The sequence below is a fragment of the Pipistrellus kuhlii genome, unplaced genomic scaffold (assembly GCF_014108245.1).
Source record: "Pipistrellus kuhlii isolate mPipKuh1 unplaced genomic scaffold, mPipKuh1.p scaffold_m20_p_7, whole genome shotgun sequence".
Classification (NCBI taxonomy): Eukaryota; Metazoa; Chordata; class Mammalia; order Chiroptera; family Vespertilionidae; genus Pipistrellus; species Pipistrellus kuhlii.
The window spans coordinates 48,421,257-48,443,167 of record NW_023425573.1 but is presented as its reverse complement, the minus strand read 5'-3'; the positions used below and the strand labels follow the sequence as shown (position 1 = coordinate 48,443,167).

At 38.0% G+C, this 21,911-nt stretch overlaps 1 protein-coding gene across 5 annotated transcripts in view; it reads right to left on the bottom strand.

Annotated features, from left to right (window-relative positions):
- Window positions 1-21,911, bottom strand: part of WDSUB1 (WD repeat, sterile alpha motif and U-box domain containing 1) — a 37,217-nt gene that overhangs the window by 13,267 nt on the left and 2,039 nt on the right. For 2 of the 5 annotated variants that reach the window (XM_036420558.2, XM_045575381.1), the window contains exons 2-10: window positions 21,189-21,610; window positions 18,697-18,881; window positions 17,772-17,864; window positions 11,497-11,590; window positions 10,042-10,075; window positions 7,229-7,269; window positions 7,045-7,151; window positions 6,163-6,342; window positions 5,876-6,016 (exon numbers count right to left, since the gene is read on the bottom strand). In XM_036420558.2, the coding sequence (XP_036276451.1) occupies window positions 5,876-6,016; window positions 6,163-6,342; window positions 7,045-7,151; window positions 7,229-7,269; window positions 10,042-10,075; window positions 11,497-11,590; window positions 17,772-17,864; window positions 18,697-18,881; window positions 21,189-21,586 (1,273 nt within the window). In that variant the 5' untranslated portion in view covers window positions 21,587-21,610. Of the gene's footprint in view, window positions 1-5,875; window positions 6,017-6,162; window positions 6,343-7,044; window positions 7,152-7,228; window positions 7,270-10,041; window positions 10,076-11,496; window positions 11,591-17,771; window positions 17,865-18,696; window positions 18,882-21,188; window positions 21,611-21,911 lie in introns of those variants that run through there. The other 3 variants (XM_045575382.1, XM_045575384.1, XM_045575383.1) reach the window with 3 other exon arrangements.

The window sequence follows — 21,911 nt, the reverse complement described above, 5'->3', positions numbered from 1 at the left end:
GTAACTTGTTTCCTGCACCCACACAACCCAGCTGGCTCACTTCTACCTCTGTGACTTTCTAACTAATTGCATTCGAGTTCTTGACTCTGAAAGAAATTGGGGGGAAAAACACAAAACAAAACAAAAAAACATGTCATTTGTATGAAACCCCAAATAGCCAAAGCAATACTAAGAAAAAAACAATTTGGAGGAATCACATTCCTGGACTTCAAATTACACTACAAAGCCATAATAATCAAAACAGCATGGTATAGGCAGAAAAACAGACACATTGATTAATAAAATAGAATAGAGAGCCCAGAAATAAATCATATACAAGCAACTAATTTCCAACGAAGGAGCCAAAAACATACAATGGAGAAAGGAAAGCCTATTCAATAAATGGAGGGAAAACTGAAAAACCAAATACAATAGAATGAAACTAGAATGCTGACACCATACACAAAAATTAAAATTGATTAAAGATTTAAAACATAAGCACTAAATTTATGCACCTTGGTCTCACAGGGTTTTTTGAGAACTTAATCTTAAATGCAAGGGAAGTAAAAGCAAAAATGAACAGAGTACCTTGAAATAAAGGCTTCTAAGGAAACTTTTTTTAAAATAAAAGCTTTTACACAGCAAAAGAAAACAACAGGGCAACCAACAAAATGGGGGAATATGTTTGCAAATATACTTCCAAGATATACAAAGAACTCATACAAGTCAACAACAACAAAAAACAAGCCAACTGAAAAATGAACAGAGGACCAGAACAGGCACTTTTCCCAAAAAGCCATACAAATGGCCAACAGATATATGAAAAGATTCTCACCCTCACTGGCTATTAAAATAAATGCAAACCTAACCACAATGATATAGCAACTAACACCTGTTAAAATGGCTATTATCAATAAGACAAGAAATAACCAGTGTTGGAAAGGATGTGGAGAAAAAAGAACCCTTGTACATTCTGATGGGAATATAAATTGGTGAAACCTCTATGGAAAAAGTATGAAGGCTCCTCAAAAACAAAAACAAAAAAAACAAAAAACTAAGAAAAGAACAACCATATGACCCAACAATCCCTCTTCTGAGTACCCCAAATTTTTTAAAACACTTATTCATAAAAGATATACATACCACTATGTTCACAGCAGCATTCTTCACAATAGCCACGTCATAAAAACAATTTAAGTGTCTTTTGACAGATGAATGGATAAAAAAGATATCACATACACACACTACTCAACCATAAAAAGTAATAAATGGATATTGAGAGTAGCATGCTAAGTGAAATATGTCAGATGGAAAAGAACAAGAATCCCTCTGCAAAGACTGCATCCATATGATTTCACTCATATGTGGGATATAAAACAAAGCAATGAACAAACAAAACAGAACAAAAACTTCTAGACAATAACAGTGGCAGGTACCAGAGGAAAGGGATAGAGGGAAGATGAATAGGGTAAAGGGAGCCAAATATATGGTGATGGAAGATTAGACTGTGGGTTGTGAACACAGTACAATATACAGATGTTGTATTATAGAACTGTACATCTGAAACTTATTAACGTTACCCAAATAAATTCAATTTTTTAAAAAATGATGTAAAGATACTAAGTAAAAAGAAAAATTTATTGCCTAACAATATAAAAAAGGTATTTCTAAACAATCATTAAACTCACCAAAGTTATACAATTCAATGATAACAAAACTGGAAAAACAGGTACATTTAACTATATTGTTATTAGCACTGTAAACTTTTTATGGATAGAAAAATCTAATGACAAATTTAACAAAAACTATCAAGACTGTTCTTTTTCATGTTCATAAAGTATTCTTTGATTGGCTAATTCTGCTTTGGGGCACATGTATCATGAAAACACCCCTAAATAATGGTAAAAGCAGAAAGAACAGAGTACCAAGATGTGCAGCACTATTTACAATATAAAGATTTGTGTACTCATACACCAAATAGAAGAGTCAAACAAAATGTAGGAGAGAGTCACAATAGAATAAAGTTATTAAAACTGAAAATTATGTAAACTAAGTTAATACTCAAATATAATGTTTTACACAAAAAATTAAAACAATATGGACTCACTGATTACAACTATGTCATGTATGTATGTCTGTTTATTGGTAGATTAGAAATTAACATGGAATGATGCAGCTTTATAATCTTTAAATTCTTATTTTCTAAGATTGTTTAAATAATGATAGACAAACTAAACATAATAGCTCTGAACAGTCTATCCTAAAAAAAACAAACCACAAAGTTTTATCTTTACATTTCTAGTAAACTACACATTTCACAAGTTTAAGTAGAGCTTGTAAAACATACTCCCTTTGTCTCTCATCTTATCCAAATCTACAACATCCAACTCTCTTCATTAAAAAATATACAATGTTTTTCCTAGAAATATATTACCTTCCAAGACTAAATCATGAAGTACTGGAAAATCTAAACAAACTGATCAGCAGTGAGGGAACTGAAACAACCATCAAAAACTTCCCCAAAAATAAAAGTCCTTGACCAAATGGCTTCATCGATGAATTTTATGAACAAAATTGGAAGAGGCAATACTTTCTAATATATTTTATGAGGCCAAACCTGGCAAGGACAACACACACATAAAAAGGAAACTCCAGACCAATATCTCTGATGGATACAAATGCAAAAATCCTAAACAAAATACTAGTAAATCGAGTACAACAATACATAATGACAAAGTGGGGTTCATTCCAGGAGCACAAGTGTGGTTCAAAATACGCAAATCAATCAATGTAATATACATTAACAAAAGGAAGGATAAAAATCATGTGATATTCTCAATAGACATAGAAAATGTATTCGATAAGATACATCCACTTGTGATTAAAACACTCAATAAGATACAAATAGAAGGAAAGTACCTCAGCATAGTAAAGGCCATCTATGATAAACCCTCGGCTAATATACTCAATGGTGAAAAACTGAGAGCTTTTCCTCTAAGGATGGAGCAAGACAAAGATGTCCACTCTCACCACTCTTATTCAACACAGCGCCGGAATCTCTAGCCAGAGCTATGAGGCAAAAGAAATAAAAGGCATACAATAGAGAAGGAAGAAATAAAACTGTCACTTTTTGTGGATGACATGACTCCATATATAGAAAACCCTAAAGATGCCACCAAAAAACTATTAGAAACAATAAAGACAATCAAATTGCAGGATACAAAAATTCATTGCTACCCTGTATACTAACAACAAAACTTAAAAGAGAAAAAAATAGTTCTTTTTGCAATTGCAACCAAAAGAATAAAATATCTAGGAGTAAACTTAAAGAATGTGAAAGACCTATATACTAAAAATCACAAAACATTATTAAAACGGGTTGGAAAAAAAAAACAACAAAATGAAAAAATATCCCATGTTCATGCATTGGAAGAATCATCACAGTTAAAATGGCTAAAGCATTATAAAGATTTAATGTAATCCCCATCAAAATCCCAATGTGATTTAAAAAAAAAAAAACTAGGACAAGAAATCATCAGATTTGTATGGAACCACGAAAGACCCGGAATAGCCAAAGCAATCCTGAGAAAAAAGAATGAAGCTGGAGGTATCACATTACCTGACTTCAAATTATACTATAAAACTACGATAAAGCAGCATGTTACTGGCAGAGAAACACATCCAGAATAGAGAGCCCAGATATAAAAACATGTATGTACTAGTATATGGGCAGAAAATTTTCGACAAAGGAGCCAGAAGCACAAATTTAGAGTAAAGAGTCTCTTTGATAAATGATGCTGGGAAAATTGGAAAGCCACATGGAAAAGAATGAAACTGCATTACAGTTTGTCCTCATGTTTAAAAATTAATTCAAAATGGATCAAAGACCTAAATGTAAAACCTGAAACAACAGATTACATAGGCCCTGGCTAGTTTTGCTCAGAGGACAGAGTGTCGGCCTGCTTCGATTCCAGTCCAGGGCACATTCTCAGGTTGTGGGCTTGATCCCCAGTGGGGGCCATGCGGAAGGCAGCCGATCAATGATTCTCTCTCATCACTGATGTTTCTATCTCTCTCTCCCTCTCTTTTCCTCTCTGAAATCAATAAAAATATTTTTAAAATAAATAAGTTACACAGAAAATACGGGCACTTAACTTATGGACCTTGGTCATAGAGAACATTTAATGAACTAACCCGAAAGGTAAGGGAAGTAAAGGCAAAAGTAAATGAATGGGACTATATCAAACTAAAAAGCTTCTGCATAGCATAAGAAACTAACAAACAAAACAGAGGCAGCCAACCATATGGGAGATGATATTAGGAAACAGTGGCTCTGTCAAAGGTTTAATTTCCAAAATATATAATGAACCCATAAAACTCAACACCAAACACACAAACAACCCAATCAAAAAATAACAAAAGACCTGAACATACACCTCTCCCAAGAAGACATACAGTCAACAGATACAGGAAAAGATGTTCAACCTCACTAGCAATTAGCAGAGGTGGGGAACCTTTTTTCTGCCAAGGACCATCTGGATATTTATATCGTTAGTAGCCCATTGGGCGATAGTGTGCGTAGCAGGCTGCCCGCCGCTTCTTTGGAGCCGGTGGTAACCACAGCTTCCACGGGAGCCAGGAGGGAGCCACACTGCTTCCATAGGAGGTGAGCCCGCCATCTACTCTCTAGGCATGCGCACAGCCACGGAGGCTGCAGGCCAGCCCCCCAGTCCCTGTCCATGTCCACTCTGGCTCTGGGGGGCCAGCCCGAGCCGGGACACGGTGGCTCACCGGCCTCCTGTCTCTGGCTCTGCTCCGGGCCTCACCTGTCCAGTTGTGACCAGTTAGGGCTTCCCAGCCTAATTTGCATATTTCCTCATATATAGAGATTTTGGGCCACATGAAATTACCAACTTGAAAATTAGCCTGCTCTATTTGGTCAAACATTTCATTAACTCACCCTTAACGCCTTGGCAGGGCCAGACCCAATGATTTTGTGCTATTTGGCTTTTGGGCCAGATATTTCCCACTCTGAATTAGGGAACTACAAATCAAAACTACAATAAGATACCACCTCATGCCTGTTGGGATGGCTATTATCAACAAAACAAATAGTAACAAGTGTTGGAGCGACTGTTGAGAAAGAAAACCCTCATTCACTGCTGGTGAGAATGTAGACTGATAGCAGCCACTACAGAAAAACAGTCTGGTGATTCCTTAATAAATTAAGAATAGGACTACCATAGGATCCAGCAATGCCTCTTCTGGATATCTACCAGTAAACCTTGAAATCATGTATTTGCAAAGACATATGCACCCCTATGCTCATTGCAGCATTATGCATGGTGGCCAAGACACGGAAACAACCCCTCTAACCCAGTCCTGTGATAGAGGATTAGAGTCTTCTCAGGCATAAGAAAGGATGGACCTTGAGAATACTATGCTAAGTGAAATACATGAGTCAGAAAAAGCTAAGAACCATGATTTCACTCACATGTGGGATATAAAACTGAAATCCATGGACACAAATGGCAGTGTGGTAGTTGCCAGAAGGAAGGGGGTGAAGGGTGAAGAGGACTTAATATACAGTGACGGGAGAAGATTTGACTTGGGTGGTGGGCACACAATGCAATATACAGATCTTGTAACACAGAAACCCACATCTGAAACCTCTATGATTATATTAACCAATGTCACCCCAATAAATTTTTAAAAATATATATACAATATTCAATAATAATTTACCTCTGATGTGAGTATAAAAAACACTACTTCCATGAAACAGAAGAATAATTTTGAAATTTATCCACATTTATGAAACTTATGTGAACTGTCTACATTATTTATTCACTTAGCACACAGTATGCTCTGAAATTTAGAAGAGTAACACACATACCTGAAGCGATGACAGGATCCTGCATAAGCTCCCTAGTGATAGGACATATAAATTCATCAGGAATTTCAGAAGAAAGGGTTTTCACCTTTGTCCTGAGCTCTTCGATTTTCCTCAGAACTTTACTGCGCAGCCCTAGAGATTCTAAAAAAAAATTTACTCTGTTAGAACTGGAGAACTCCTGGTGATATCTCACGTGCTCCATGAGATGAAAAAGGTTGAAAATCACCTCCATAACCTAGTGAAAACATATTGCCCTCTACAAAGACATAATCTTTCACTAATCTTACCAATTTTCAAATCATCAGCCAGGCTTTCTTTTGTCAGATTCAACAATTCTCTCCCATCGATGTTATTCATTTTGAAAACGCCAACAAGGTCTTTCAGATCTTGTGCACAAAGCCACGTGGAGACATCATCTTCGGACCAATCTTCAGCAAACTGCTTCAGCTGCCCTTCTGTGCTCCTTGCTAAAAAACAGACAAAACAATCTCACAAACAGGCAAGTGAAACAACAACAAACAAAAGAAAAACTGTTCCCTTTATATATTAGAAAGTAAATAAAATGTCCTTAAATCTGTGTTTTACTATTTTAATATCACTTTAAAGATTTTCAGAACATCAAATAGCATATATAAAGTGCCATTTAATACATTAAATACTACTCTTTGGAACTTTTTTTTGCTGAATAAAAACAATGTTTCTTCATTATATAATATTCTTATCAGGAAAAGAATTCTATTGGCTCTCTCATCTGCATATTAGCACCACTATTCGGTTAATTTTGGCAGTGATAAAAATAAATAAAACTCTTAAATTATGTGTCAGCATTACTTGATGAGGCCAAAATAAAACCAGCACAATAAAACTATGATTTCTATTTTGTTTGTAGGCTATATTTATTGGGGGAAAAATGAGTATGGAGTATAAATAGTTTATAAAACTATGGGACCTGTGATATACACAAGTGTGCACCCAAAGTATTTATTGAGTTTTAACATAGGTAACTACTTTAACACTGTCTTCTCTAAAACTATTTTTAATTTATATTTAAATAAGGACGTATACTTTATACTGAGGAGGCAATGTTAATAATTTGTAACAAAAATACTGAATTTTTTATTTTAGAGGTGAACGGGTTGAACTGGGTTAAATATAATGTCCTTACTAACCTTGGCCAAGTGTTTCCAGGTCAAATTGCCAGATGTTTACTGTTTTGTCCATTGAACCAGTAGCAAGCAAAAGGATATTAGGGGCAAAGGCACAAGTTGTGACATACCTAGTTAATAAAAATAACCATTATGTACCCTCATACTAATTTTTTAATTATAATTCAAAATAAGGTTAAATTCAGACCTGGTATGCTGAGTCAATGTGTGAAGTATATTTTCAGTATTCTGAAAAACAAAAAACAACAACAAAAATAGCTTTACATTTACTCAGGCAAGAGTTACTAATAAAAACTTGTTTCACACAAATGGCTTATATATTCTATGTGTTTTAATATTATTAGTTACTAATATAGGTTTAAACTTTACCCAAAGAATAAAGAATAGCATCTACACCTAATAAAATTAACAGGTACCTATTTCACTCTTAATCATCAGCACTGATGTCTACTGCCCACTTTCCTAGAATTTTTTAGAATAATGTATTCTTGATTTTTGCTGATGTGTTTGAACTTACTACAATAATAGTAACCTAAACAGCTATTATGTGAAATAACTAGAGGCAGGGTGCACAAAATTTGTGCACGGGAGGGGGGTATCCCTCAGCCCAGGGGTCCTCAAACTTTTTAAAGTGGGGGCCAGATCACGGTCCCTCAGAGAGCTGGAGGGCCGGACTATATGAACTACTAATTCCTACTGTAACACCTTGGCTGCGCTCACTGCCCAAAAAACCTGGCGGGCCGGATCAGACTCCTTTGTGGGCCGCATGTGGCCCGCGGGCCGTAGTTTGAAGATGCCTGCCTCAGCCCAACCTGCACCCTCTCCAATCTGGGACATCCTTTTCACAATCTAGGACTGCTGGCTCCCAACTACTCACCTGCCTGCAAGCCTGATCACCCCTTAACCACTCCCCTGCCAGCCTGATCAACACCTAAATGCTCTCCTGCCAGCCCGACTGTCCCCAACTGCCCTGCCCTGGAACCCTGGTCACCCCCAAATGCCCTTCCTTGGATATTCCCTCTTTATTAAATAGGGTTTTTTCTTTAGCATATTGGACAGTCCTAACTGGTTTGGCTTAGTGGATGGAGCATTGGCCTGCACACTCAAGGATCTCAGGTTCAATTCCAGACAAGGGCATGTACCTTGGTTGCGGGCACAAACCCAGTGGGTATGTCCCTTTCCCTTCCTCTCTGTAAAAAATCAAATACATATATATATATATATATATATATATATATATATATATATATATATATATATTTTTTTTTTTTTTTTTTTTTTTTTTTTTTTTGAAAAAGAAACATTTAAAATTCCCCCATATCTGCCTGGCTGGTGGAACTCAATGGGGGTGCCCAGCCTTGCTGCCATGAGAACCCAGCCCAGGCTCCCACCGCAGCCGGGGGATCATGCAGCTTTGGTGCAAGGCCCTGCAGGTCTGAAACCCCAGCCCAAGCTGTCACCGCAGCTGGAGGATTGTGTGATGGGGGTGCACAGCCCTGCTGGCCTGAGACTCCAGCCCTGGCTGCTGCCGCTGACCTGAAGATCGTGCGGTGGGGGTGTGCGGCCCTGCAGGCCTGACACGCCAGCCCATGCTGCTGCTGCGGCCAGGGGATCACACAGTGTGGGTGTGGGGCCCTGCCAGTCTGAGACCCCAGCCCGCCACCCCAGCCGGGGGACTGCATGGCTTTGGTGCAAGGCCCTTCCTGTCTCAGACCCCAGCCCAAGCTGTAGCCGTGGCCAGGGGAATATGTAGTGGGGTTGAGTGGCCCTGCCGGCCTGAGATCCCAACCCATGCTGTCGCTGCGGCTTTGGTACAAGGCCCTGCAGGTCTGAGACCCCAGCCCAAGCTGCCGCCACTGGGCAGGGATCACTACATGGGGGGCAGGTGCCTCCCAGCTAGACACCCTGGACTGTCGCTGCTGGGCAGACTTGGGGACGCCGGCAGGGCTAAGAGGACTGGGCGCTGCCATCTTGTGGCTATCGGTACCGCCATTTGTCTCGGAGTGATGGTTAATTTGCATATTGCTCTTTTATTAGGTAGGATTTGTATTTTTGTTGTGACATTTGACTTGCAGCTATTGCAAGACAAGTGAGTAGAAATTAGTCACTTAGACTCTGAATACATTTACTATTAGCTTGCCCTCCACTATCAGACTCACAGACATACTTTATGGACAAAATTGAATGTTATGATTGTTTTTGTCAAGTTAAAAATCTCATGACAACTTCATCAGAAATATTAAGGATCTACTTTACCTCTTTTGAATATTCTTCCATTTCCTGCCAGACTCTCATTGGTTTGAACCTCTATATGGAGGGCTAGTTTAGATTCCTGGCTTGACTAATGACACTTTATTTAGCCATCTCCATTTCATTTGCTAGCATAGCTATAGCCTGAACATGATCATTGGAAGTCTTTCCTCAATACTGACTTCTCTTGGAGAATATTTTAATTAACCTCATCTTCATTATATTTATATGTTGATTTTTCTTCATACTCATGCAACTGGTCTTTTTTCATATAGTTTTACCCCAAACTCCCATTCTCCACAAACAATTATAATCTACTATTTCTCATAATGGTCTCTAAATCTAGCCAGGACTGGAACAGTGGTTGACCACTCTCAGCTATATGCTTACATAACCTGGGGTAAACAATTTACCCTTTATTGTTATGAAAACCTGGTGTAAACTTTAAGAATAAGTGATATAAAGTGATATTTTGGATATTGATGCTCTTTACATTTTTTTTTTTTTTTTTTTTGCTCAGATTAAACATCTGTCCATTTTAAAATGAATACTGAAATATTTAAGGACTTGTCCCAGAACTAGTACCTTACTTACACAACTATTTCAGCATCTCTCAAAAAGTTTTATTATTGGGCACATTAAACAGGAAAAAGGTATAAATACATCTTGCCTAACTAAACTTGAAGTTTAGTAGCCTAATAAATAAACATACTTTACACAGATCACACACCAAGATTTTTAAATACTTACAATGTCATACACTATAACAGACTTATCCACTGATCTATAAAAGGGAAAAAAACAACTATGAGTGAAAAATTCTATAAAAAAGAAAAGAAAAATTCTATAAAAACACTATAGTAACTACTTAATTAGTATTTTAAAATCATTTAAATAACTTTTTCAGAAAAGGCCAAAATATTGATATACATTTGGAATGCACTTTTTTATCTGTATGAACTTTTATTTAAACAACTACATGCCATATATGAAATTTAACAGAAAATTATAATCTTTATTAAATAGTACCGTATGCAACTTATACTATATAAGCCATAAAGAGAATAAGAATTTGTCATGTATAAATAAGACACAACCCCATGTCAAGTTAGTGACTACAAGGAAAAGGTATTAGTTGCTACTTGGTTTTTGTTTCAGATAGCATAGTTCTTTATCATTGACTAGAAACCCAATGCAGGAAAATTCGTGTAAGAATGGGCCTTCCTTCCCCTGACTGCTGGCACTGCCTTCGCTCAGGCCGGAGCAGCCTTTCCACCTTTCCATGCTGACCAGAGGCCTGGAGTGGCTGGGGTGGTGCAGAACGCCTGCTTCTCTGGCTGCTTAGTGCCTATGTATGCAAATCAACCCACCATCTTTGTTGGGCTAATTTGCATACTCACTCCTGATTGGCTGGTGGGTATCACAAATGTACGGTCAATTTGGATAGTTCTCTTTTATTAGTGTAGATATGGCTGGGCCTTAATTACTAATCAATATATAGGTCTTAATTGTGACCCATTTTTGAAAATTACAATTCTAAACTTTATATGAACTCTACAGTGGATAGAACATCAGCCTGTGGACTCAAGGGTCCCAGGTTCGATTCCAGTCAAGGTCATGTACCTTGGTTGCAGGCACATCCCCAGTAGGGGGTGTGCAGGAAGCAGCTGATTGATGTTTCTCTCTCATCAACGTTTCTAATTCTCTATCCCCCTCCCTTACTCGCTGCAAAAAGTCAATAAAATATATTTAAAAAAAGAAAATTCTAATTTCTGAGACTACCACTGGTACGCAAGATCCTAATAATATATAAATGAGAAGCTGGATCATAATTAGTAATCTTACAAGCATTGTAATGTGAAAACAGAAATTAGGACAACAAGCAAGAGTTCACATATAGGAATAGCAAATAAGACTGAACAAATACCATTCTCATGGACAGGAAGAATTAACATTCTTAAAATGTCCATACTACCCAAAGCAATCTACAGATCCAATGCAATCCTTATCAAAGTTGAAGGTATCACATTACCTGATATGAAACTATGTTACAGACTATAGTAATCAGCTTGGTATTGGTATAAAAACAGACACAAAAATCAATGGAACAGAACAGAGTCCAGATATAAATCCATATCTATATGGTAAATGTCTGTTCTATTTCATATCAAAATGGTTTAAGAAAATTACAACTAACTAGCTTACCCCGAGACTAGCATCTGTCCATTGTGAGAAAAAGCACAAGTCAGAACAGGAGCACTGTGCCCACTCAGCACACTTTTATATTTTAATTTAAAACCTGAAAATAATAAGGTGAGAAAAATTAGCAAGCTGACCCTTAGAATTCATTCTTATGTCAAAGCTATTACACAATTATTTATGCAATTAATCTTTGAGTGCCCACAGTACACAAATGGAAAATATTCCCATACAACTCAGATATTGGAATCTAGTGTGATTTAAGTGGTTTCAAAGGTTCAGAAATAGGTAAAGAAAATGGTGTGCTCAGCAAACAGTAGACAAGGGATTGCTATAATTATCAAATTTTAAAAATATATAAAAAATTAAAGTACATTATAATCTTTGTATTTGACTTGAAAATATATTTAATAATATTCGTACACTGGGGGAGGTGGATTCCCTCAGACTGGCCTGTGATCTCTGGCAGTCCAGGACCCCTTGCTCCTTACTGCCCACCTGCTTGCTGCTCCTTAATGCTCAGCTCGCTGATTCTTAGTGCTCAGCTCACTGCTCCTTAGTGCTCAGCTCACTGCTCCTTAGTGCTGACGTGGAGGCAGGAGGGGCTCCTGTCACTGCTGCTACACTCGCCATCTGTGAGCCCAGCTTCTGGCTGAGCGGCGCTTCCCGTGGAAGCACACTAGCCACTAGGGGGCAGCTCCTACATTGAGCATCTGCCCCTGGTGGTCAGTGTGCATCATAATGACTGGGCATTCTGGTCCTTCTGCCATAATGATCGCTTAGGCTTTTATATAGACTAGAGGCCCAGTGCACGAATTCATGCACTAGTGGGGTCCCTCGGCCTAGCCTGCAGGATCAGGCCAAAACTGGCTTCTCCGAAATCCCCTGAGGAATCCCAGATTGCAAGAGGGCACAGACCAAGCCGAGGGACCCCACGCAGTGCATGATGGGGGCTAGGGAGGAACATAGGATGTTGGCCAGCTGGGGAGAGACTGTGGGAAGGCTCTTGCTCAATCCCGATTGGCCAGACCCCAGTTGCAAGCTAACCCTCCAGTCAGAGCATCTGTCCACATCATAGCGACTGGTTGACCAGTTAATTGTCTGCCCCCTGGTGATGAGTGCATGTCATTGTGAGTGGTTGAGTGTCCTTAGCATATCATTAACATATTATGCTTTGATTGGTTGAATGAATGACCAGACTGGACACTTAGCATATTAGGCTTTTTTTTTAATATATATAGGATTAGTTAATAATATACATATATCAATTTCCCAAATGCCTAGAAAGAATCAAATACTAGTAGCTTTTAAAATCTGATATTAAATATTTTCTCATTCATAAATGAAAAATAATCAATGGTAATTTATACATCTTATAATTCCAATATATCTTATAGCATGCCTACCAAGTATGGTAACACTAAAATCTTTTGCAGCTTTCTATAACTCTTGAAAAGAAATATCACAACTACTTTAAAGGAACTCAATATATTTTAGTAACAGCCTATAAAAATAATTAAGAAGAAATTGCCCTGGGCTTGAGAGGGAACAAGGAACTAAGTGAAATCTATACTTTTCTCAGACCTAATAAAAACTTTTTGAAGTGTTAATAGGTCTTAAGAAGGGCAAAAAAATCATTATAGCAAGTTCCAACAACAAAGAAAAAAATAGATATATTTGTTTTTACTATTAAATATGTATTTTATTTCTATTTAAAATAGAAAAAAGTACATTTTTATCTGGGAGAACAGACAAGGGCATTAAAAGCACTATTTAGAGCCTACAGATCATAATCAATCAGTAGGCATAATCAATCAAACAAAGCAAAAAGGTTAAGCTACCACCAAATGAAGACCAGAAAACTTGCAATATGACCATAAGAAAAGGTTATGTTCTCAAATGTAAGATATATATATATACACACACACATACATGCATACACACTCTCCCCCACAGAGAAGCAATTAAAATAGGGTGCAAATGACATAAATGCTTTATAAATTAACATTAATAAACTGTTATGTATATCTTTATAATATTTTTTTATTGATTTTTAGAGAGAGGAAGGAAGAGAGAACATCCATTTGAGAGCAAAACATTGCCTCCTGCACACCCCCTACCAGGGATTAAGCCCACAACCTGGGCCTGTGCCCTGACTGGGAATCAAAGATGGACAACGCCCAAGCAACTGAGCCACATAAGCCAAGGCTGCTATGTATATTTTTAAAATATATATTTTATTGATTTTTTACATAGAGGAAGGGAGAGAGATAGAGAGCTAGAAACGTCGATGAGAGAGAAACATCGACCAGCTGCCTCTTGCACACCCCCCACCGGGGATGTGCCCACAACCAAGGTACATGCCCTTGACCGGAATCGAACCCGGGACTCTTCAGTCCGCAGACTGACGCTCTACCACTGAGCCAAACCGGTTTTGACTATATTTTTAAAAGAATCAGTGTAAAAACACATTTTCCAGACAATACATAAAAAGCTTTATTTTTAAACAATTTTATTTAAAATATATTGTGCTATATTCCATAAATTAGTGAGATTATGACATATATATTTATCTTTCTCTGACTGGCTTATTTTGCTTAGCATAATGCTCTCCAGTTCCATCCATGCTGTGAACAACATAAACTGGTGAACAAAAACAGATCTAGAGACAGAGAAGCATCGATCAGATCGTCAAACCTCAGAGGGAAGGTAGGGGAGGGTAGAGGTAAGGGGGAGAGATCAACCAAAGGACTTGTATGCATGCATATAAGCCTAAACAATGGGCACAAACAACAGGGGGGTGAGGGCATGAGTGGGAGGTGGGGGTGCAATGGGGGAATAAGGACACATATGTGATACCTTTATCTATCTATCTATATATTAAAAAAAAAATATATATATATATATATATATATATATATATATATATATATATATATATAGTGTTTAGAACATCTACAAATATAGAACATCTATATAAATGACTATGTTCATGGCTTCTTATAAGAATTTTACTTTGATAGGAACAGAAGGCAGAGGTAAGATAAACGAGAGAAATAAAGAACTATCTTCGCCAAAACTGGTTTGGCTCAATGGATAGAGCGTCGGCTTGGGGATTGGAAGGTCTCGGGTTCGATTCCGGTCAAGGGCATGTATCTTGGTTGCGGGCATATCCCCAGTAGGGGGTGTGCAAGAGGCAGCTGATCGATGACTCTCTCATGGATGATTCTAACTCTCTATCTCTCTCCCTTCCTTTCTGTACAAAATCAATAAAATATATTTAAAAAACTATCTTCCTCTCAGCAAGTAACTGAATACATTACTAATTGTAACCTAATATGCAATGGAATAACTACCAGGTAAATTTCCACAAAAAGAAATGCATCTCTTTCCTGATAATAGGCCCTTCTTTATACACTAATATAATGACAGAATCTCTCTTGGCCAAACTCTGCCAGATTCTTCTGAGTTGTCTTCTCAGCTAGTCCTTGATCTTGGCCTATAGAGACTAACATAGTTTCTAAGAGCTCAAGGTTGCATCCCCAGCATGACTCTGGCCTCCTTAAAGTGCTTGCATGAGAAAACTCAAGGCTGTCAAAAAATTTTTACTATTTATTTCATCCAACAAATGAAGATAGGGTTCCTGACTCCCAGACCCTGTGGGAAGTTAATAGTTTAACTTCCTTAAGCTCCAATTAGCAAACCAAGATGGGTTTTACATGAATCAAGGCCCCCATCTTCCTGCTTTTTATTAATTTTTCACTTCCTTGACTCCACAGAGCCCCTAGTTACCCACCTCCCTACTACCTTATTCTTCCTTTAAAATCCCAGTCACCTCTGTATAATCTGAGATTGAGTTCAGTTCATACTGGACTCTTTTCCCTATTGCAACAGTGTATTACTGCTTAAAATCTGTGCTTACCACTTTACTGTCACACTTTGTTTATCTTTCATAATAATTATGAATAAAATGTAGTCTGTGATATAACTGAAGCTTATTAGATAATAAAATAAGAATATTCTTAGGGGTCTGAGGCAAATGGCCAATTGACCATATATTTCAGAGTTCCTATTAAAATGTTAATAAAGGGACTCAGCCTGCATGGCTCAGTGGTTGAGCGTCAACCTACGAACAAGGTCATGGTTCGATTCCGGGTCAGGGCACATGCCCAGATTGTGGGCTTGCTTCCCAGTTTTGGCGGGCAGGAGGCAGCCAATCAATGATTCTCTCTCATCATTGATGTGCTATCTATCTCTCCCTCTCTCTAATCAATAAAAAGATATTTTAAAAAATAATAAATAATAAAATGTTAATAAAATAATTAATAAAGATAAATTCACATTAGTGAAGAGAACAGGAACAGGGCATCAGCAAACCAGAAACTGAAACCAATTTTGGGAAGGCAGAAAGGGAATTAATTGATGAGGTAGTTCAGAGGAGTAATAGCCCAGAATGCCTAGAGAAAACTAACCTGCTCTAGGAAACTCCGAAAGATTTGGAATTGTCAACAGTTGGGGGAAAGGAAAGTCTCAATGACACAAACCTAGACCTGGAAATAGAAAAGGTAACTAAAAATCTGTTTCTGAAACAGTGTCTTCCTCCCTGACCTGCCACAACATGTTGCTCCACAGCCAGATGCTCTTCCCCAGGCAAAGATTTCTAAGGAAAATAACTGCCAGGGAAGTTCCAGAGGTCAGACCCCCAAATTCTCTAAGCTCCCAACTTCTTCCCAATAAGGGCAACTACCCATCTCCTAATACTAAAGGGAGGTCAGCAAAATAAATCATCATGGTCACAGAGCTTCTAAACATCTTACTGTCTAATTTTTAAATGTCATGAAATACAAGACCACCAGGCATTTGCATTAAGTAAGAACAAGAAAGAGAAAGATCAGGGTATACAAAAACAAAAACAAAAAAACAAACAAAACAAAAAACAGCCAAAGAGCAAAACAAGGATGATCAGGACACTAGGGAACTTAAAAACAGAAAATTTATCATTGATATCCTGAGAGCTTTTGAGAGATACTGCATTCATAAAATAAAAGGAGGACACTAGGAAAAAGAAAGAGAGAAGATGTGCTTTTAGAAATTGAAAATATGATCAATTAGTTGAAAAACCCCAAAAGAAGATTAAAAGATAAAGCTTAGGAATTTTTCAATGAAGTGGAAAAAAATATAAAATGATAAGCAGATAATATAAAATGTGGGAGGTAGGCGGCGGGAAAACAGTCATAGAAAATCATGTCAGAAGGTCCGTTTAATTAATGGGAGTTATATAAAGAGAGGAAGGAGAGGAGAAATTAATAAAGAAATAACATAAAGGGACACTGTGTTCCAAAACTGAACGACTTCAGTTTTTTCACTAACGGGTCACCTGAAGGAATAGTACAATGCACAAGGAAAAGACTCAAGAAAAACAATAAACAATAACTACGGTGAATAAATTTAAAGTCTGGTAGTAAAAACTGTTTATGGACTACTAGAGGCTGACGCATGAAGATTCGTGCAAGAATCGGCCTTCCTGCCGAGACTGGTTTGGCTCAGTGGATAGAGCATCGTTTGCGGACTGAGGGGTCCCAGGTTCCGTTCCGGTCAAGGGCATGTGCGTTGGTTGCGGGCACATCCCCAGTGGGGGGTCCGCAGGAGGCGGCTGATCGATGTCTCTCTCGCATGGATGTTTCTGACTATCTCTCTCTCCTCCTCTCTGTGAAAAATCAATAAAATATATTAGTAAAAAAAAAGAAAAAAAGAAAAAGAATGGGCCTTCCTTCCCCTGGCTGCTGGCATCACCTTTCCGCCTCCCCATGCTGTCCAGAGGCACTGAGGGGCTGGGGCATGTGGAACATCTGCACCGTCGCCATGGCGATGACACAAGCGTCCTGCCAGGCCCCTCAGCGCCTGTGTATGCAAATTAACCTGACATCTTTGTTGGTATAATTTGCATACTCACTCCTGACTGGCTGGTGGGCATTGCGAAGGCACAGACAATTTGCATCTTATTCTTTTATTAGTGAAGATGTGTGAAAACCACCTAAAGTGTTGGAAACAGATAAAGTGCAAAGTGTAGTTACCTCTGTGTGTGCTGGTGGTGAGGTCATAATCAGCAGTCAGCACAAACTTTTTAAAACATTTGTATGTCTTACGCTGATTAAAAGTTCTTAAAACATTTCAATAATCACTCTTAGATATCCAGAGGACCTTAGGCAAAAAGATCAATTAAGATAGATATTTTATCTGGATCACAAACAATTTTAGAGAACTACTAGTTGAATACATACCTAAAATATGGCTAAAAGAAACCACCCAAATTTTGGTCTGGCAATCCTGACCACATGATGCCAATCGAAAACACTGAAGACCTTGTTCTCCATCTAAAAATGTAAATTTATTAAAAATAAGTACACAATAACTAATCAAAACATTTAAACCAAAAGTATTTCACTTCTTTATACATGTTAATTCTATTCATTTAAACCAGGGATGGGGAACCTTTGGCCCAAGGGCCGTATAAAGTCCAAGAAATCATTCGGTCTGGCCCTGCCACAGAATGACGGGTGAGTTAATTAAATTGAGTCCAGGAGCTTAAGAGCAGGGGAAGCTCATCTGGAGTGACTTCTTTCCAATGGAAATCTAAAGGAGGATTAAGAGGGAACCAGGTGAAGGGTCCACAGGTGAAACCCTTAGAAAAATCTTAGAAACACTGAAGAAAGGAAAGAAGGCCAGTGTGGCAAGAAAGTGCATGAGGCCACGTGTGATCTGAGATGAGGCGGGGAAACAGAACACGAAAAGTACTTCCAGGGCTTGTGTTTTGGGATATGACAGTTTATCTTAAACATTATTTTAACAAGCCATGATGGATCTGAAATAGGGGAATGCCAACACCATCCTGCTACTGTCTGGACCTGAGCTAGCCAACAAGGTAATGCCTGACCACCTGTGGCTACAGAACACCTGAAACGTGGCTAGTCCAAACTGAGATGTGACGTGATATACACAGCAGATTTCAAAGACCTAGTACCAAAAGAATACTACATGATTTCACATATATTACTTTGTAATTTCAATGTGATTAGAAAACATAATGGAAAAGGATGATGCCTTAAAATGAATAAAAGGGCTCCTTGTTTGACGAAACAAGAACCAAAAGCCACATACAAATTACAAATAGGATTCACTAGTGCTTAAAAGAATAAAGTAACTAACCAGAAACTGGCTGTGAAGAAAAATCGCAGCAGGTCATTCCAAGATCATGTGCCTTTTCATTATGCAAACATCTCATTTTATCATCCCACACTGTTAAGTCTCCACATGAGGAGCCAGTGACAAAGAGGTTTCCGTCAGGAGAAAATGCACAGGCCACCAAGGAGCCATCCTCAACACTACCACATCTGGAATAAAAGCAAAAAAAAAAGGTTTTCACCTTTTACTTTATAGCACAATTTCTTAGTTATTACAGAACTAGAAAGGGTTAGAGAGGCCTATACAGAGTTTCTCAAACTTCTCTCATGATGAGAATCACCTGGTGGAGTTGTTAAAATACAGATTCCTGAATCCCAACTAAGAAGTGCTAAACTAGAATTTTTGGGAACATATAGGTAAAATTGTATACTAGTGCTCTAAGACAGAGTATACAAATTAAGTATACAATTTTATATCAGTAACACTTTACTGATATAAAATTGTATACTAATGCTCTAAGACAGAGTATACAATTAAGTATACAATTTTACCTATATGTCCCCAAAAATTCTAGCTTAGCACTTCTTAGTTGGGATTCAGGAATCTGTATTTTAACAACTCCACCAGGTGATTCTCATCATGAGAAGTTTAGGAAACACTGCCTATAGAAATATTTTTTACGCTATAAACTGAAGCCTGCTTTCTAAAAATAAGAGGATTTAAACATTATCTTAACTAAGATCTTCAAGCCACACCAAAGTTCACATGCCTTCATATTATTTTCCTGCACAGCAAGTCAGTATGTATGGACACATTAAGATATAAAAAACTTAACAAAAGTGAAGACAATCAACAATATAGAGTCACATATTTTTTAAAAAGATGAAACTATTTTTACTGAATAACATGTTATTGGGGTTAAAGACACTTTCTACTTTTGTATTAAAATCACCCAAAAGCAATAGTCAGGCCTTTCACCTCATCTTCAAATGCAAGTTCTTTTTGAAAAGAAAATGCTGTGAACGAGTTAAAATGATCTTAGGAAGATGAAGAAGCACTGTGCTAGTGTGCTAACAATAGCACTTTCTCATTTAGGGGAAATAAACGAGTAAAAAAAAAATGATTGGTGCAGAGTCCCATCCAGTGCTCAAATCTATAGCAGTATCATTTTATGTCATTAATCACATACATTGGGGAACTACAGAGGCAGAATTAAAGATTCCTCAGCTGACAGCTGTATTTCATTTCTAGAATATAACTTAGACATTCCATTCTTTGTCTTTCTCTTTAAACAGTTTATTAACATCACTTGAAGCACATCAGCTTCAACCCAAAGACCTAAACCTAAATGAGCAACACTTGTTTGCCAGCTGGCATTTGTGCTCTGAATGAAGTTGAGGGGTAGGGAGAAGGGAAGGTACATTAGGCTATTTTAATAGGTAACAATTAAATGTTTATGGTTTCTAAAGTACTTAACGTCACTGAACTATACACTTAAAAATGGTAAATTTTGTGTTATAAACATTTCACCACAATGTAAGTACACAAAAGTACATAGGTTTAATGTTGGTAAGTTGTAAAAGAACATTACTCATGTAAATTAACTGATGAGTTTTTATCCAACAGAAGTTTTTCAGATGTTGGTGTTTTCTGTTTCTTGTGTGTGTGTTTTTAAGAAATGAGAATATAGCCAAAACCGGTTTGGCTCAGTGGTAGAGTGTTGGTCTGCAGACTGAAAAGTCCCGGGTTCGATTCTGGTCAAGGACATGTACGTTGGTTGCGGGCACATCCCCAGTAGGCGGTGTGCAAGAGGCAGCTGGTCAGTGTTTCTCTCTCATCGACGTTTCTAGCTATCTCTCTCCCTTTCTCTCTGTAAAAAATCAATAAAATATATATTAAATAAATAAATAAATAAATAAATAAATAAATAAGAAATGATAATACCATTCTAATCACCAGGTTCTTCCTTCTGGGGTTGGTCTCTCACCCAGCAAGAATCCCGTCAGGAAATAGTTGTGTCTTATTAGTGGGACATACCAACCATTACTATTATTATTATTTGTTAATCCTCACCCAAGGATATTTTTTCCATTGATTTTTAGAGAGAGTAGAAGGGAGGGGAAGAGACACAGAAAAAGTATCATCGTGTGAGACACACACACGGATTGGTTGTCTCCCGAATGCACCCCAACCAGAGCCAGGGATGGAGCCTGCAACCGAGGTACCTGCCATGGACCAGAACCAAACCTGTGACCCTTCAGTCCCACGCTGACGCTCCAACCACTGAACAACCCGGCCAGGGCCATTACTTTATTAAGAACACTTGAGCCAACGAGCTACAAAAATCAAGAATCACAGTAAACATCTGTTCTTATGACCTTCACAAGACAGGTCAAAATATTTTTCCTTGTGATGTCTGAAATTTATCTGAATCTTAAAGCCATGAAAATATTTTTTTTCTCTTTTGGTAGGCCTGTTAAAAGGACTGAAAACGGAAAAGGTTTAAATATTCATACCTATGTAATTTGTATGACTGCGCATTCCACAAAATAACGGTTCCATCAGCTGCCCCTGATACCAAGCAAGTAGAGTCTGGGGAAAACCGGCACACCCGCACGGGGCTCCCACTGGGCTGTGCCATCACTGCCAAAGTCTGCCCATTCTGAGTACTCCACAGGACAGTGGTACCGTCTGTTGAACATGATGCCAAAGTCTGTCCTGAAGGGGAGAAGCAGCAGCAGTGGACAGCATAGGTGTGAAACTTCAACGGAGAATATGCCACTTCAGTGAAGTCACTCAGGGAGTAGAGGCGAATTGTTTTGTCCAAGGAGCAAGTAGCCAAGAGGGAAGAGGAGAAGGCACAACAGTTGACATCATCGCCATGATCAGCTAATGTGTGAATTAGTTTCACCATGTTCTTCAGGTGAAGTAAGATATCCTGCAATTTTTAAAAAGATAAAGGTTACTTGATCCTCGAAAGCAAATAAATGCCAACTTGAACCCATACACAGGGGCCAGAACCAATTTAAAAATTTGTTCAATGAAAGCTCCTACATTCATATTTTTAAAGGACAATCTATTATACCAGGGATAAGAGTAATTTGGCAGGGGGAAAAAACATGTATAAGACTATAACCTCCAATGATGATCACAATCACCACTGCCATACCAAGTAAGTTCCATAACTCCTAAAACAGAACCTCCTCAAATAACTTCTAATTGAGTTGACAGTGAATATC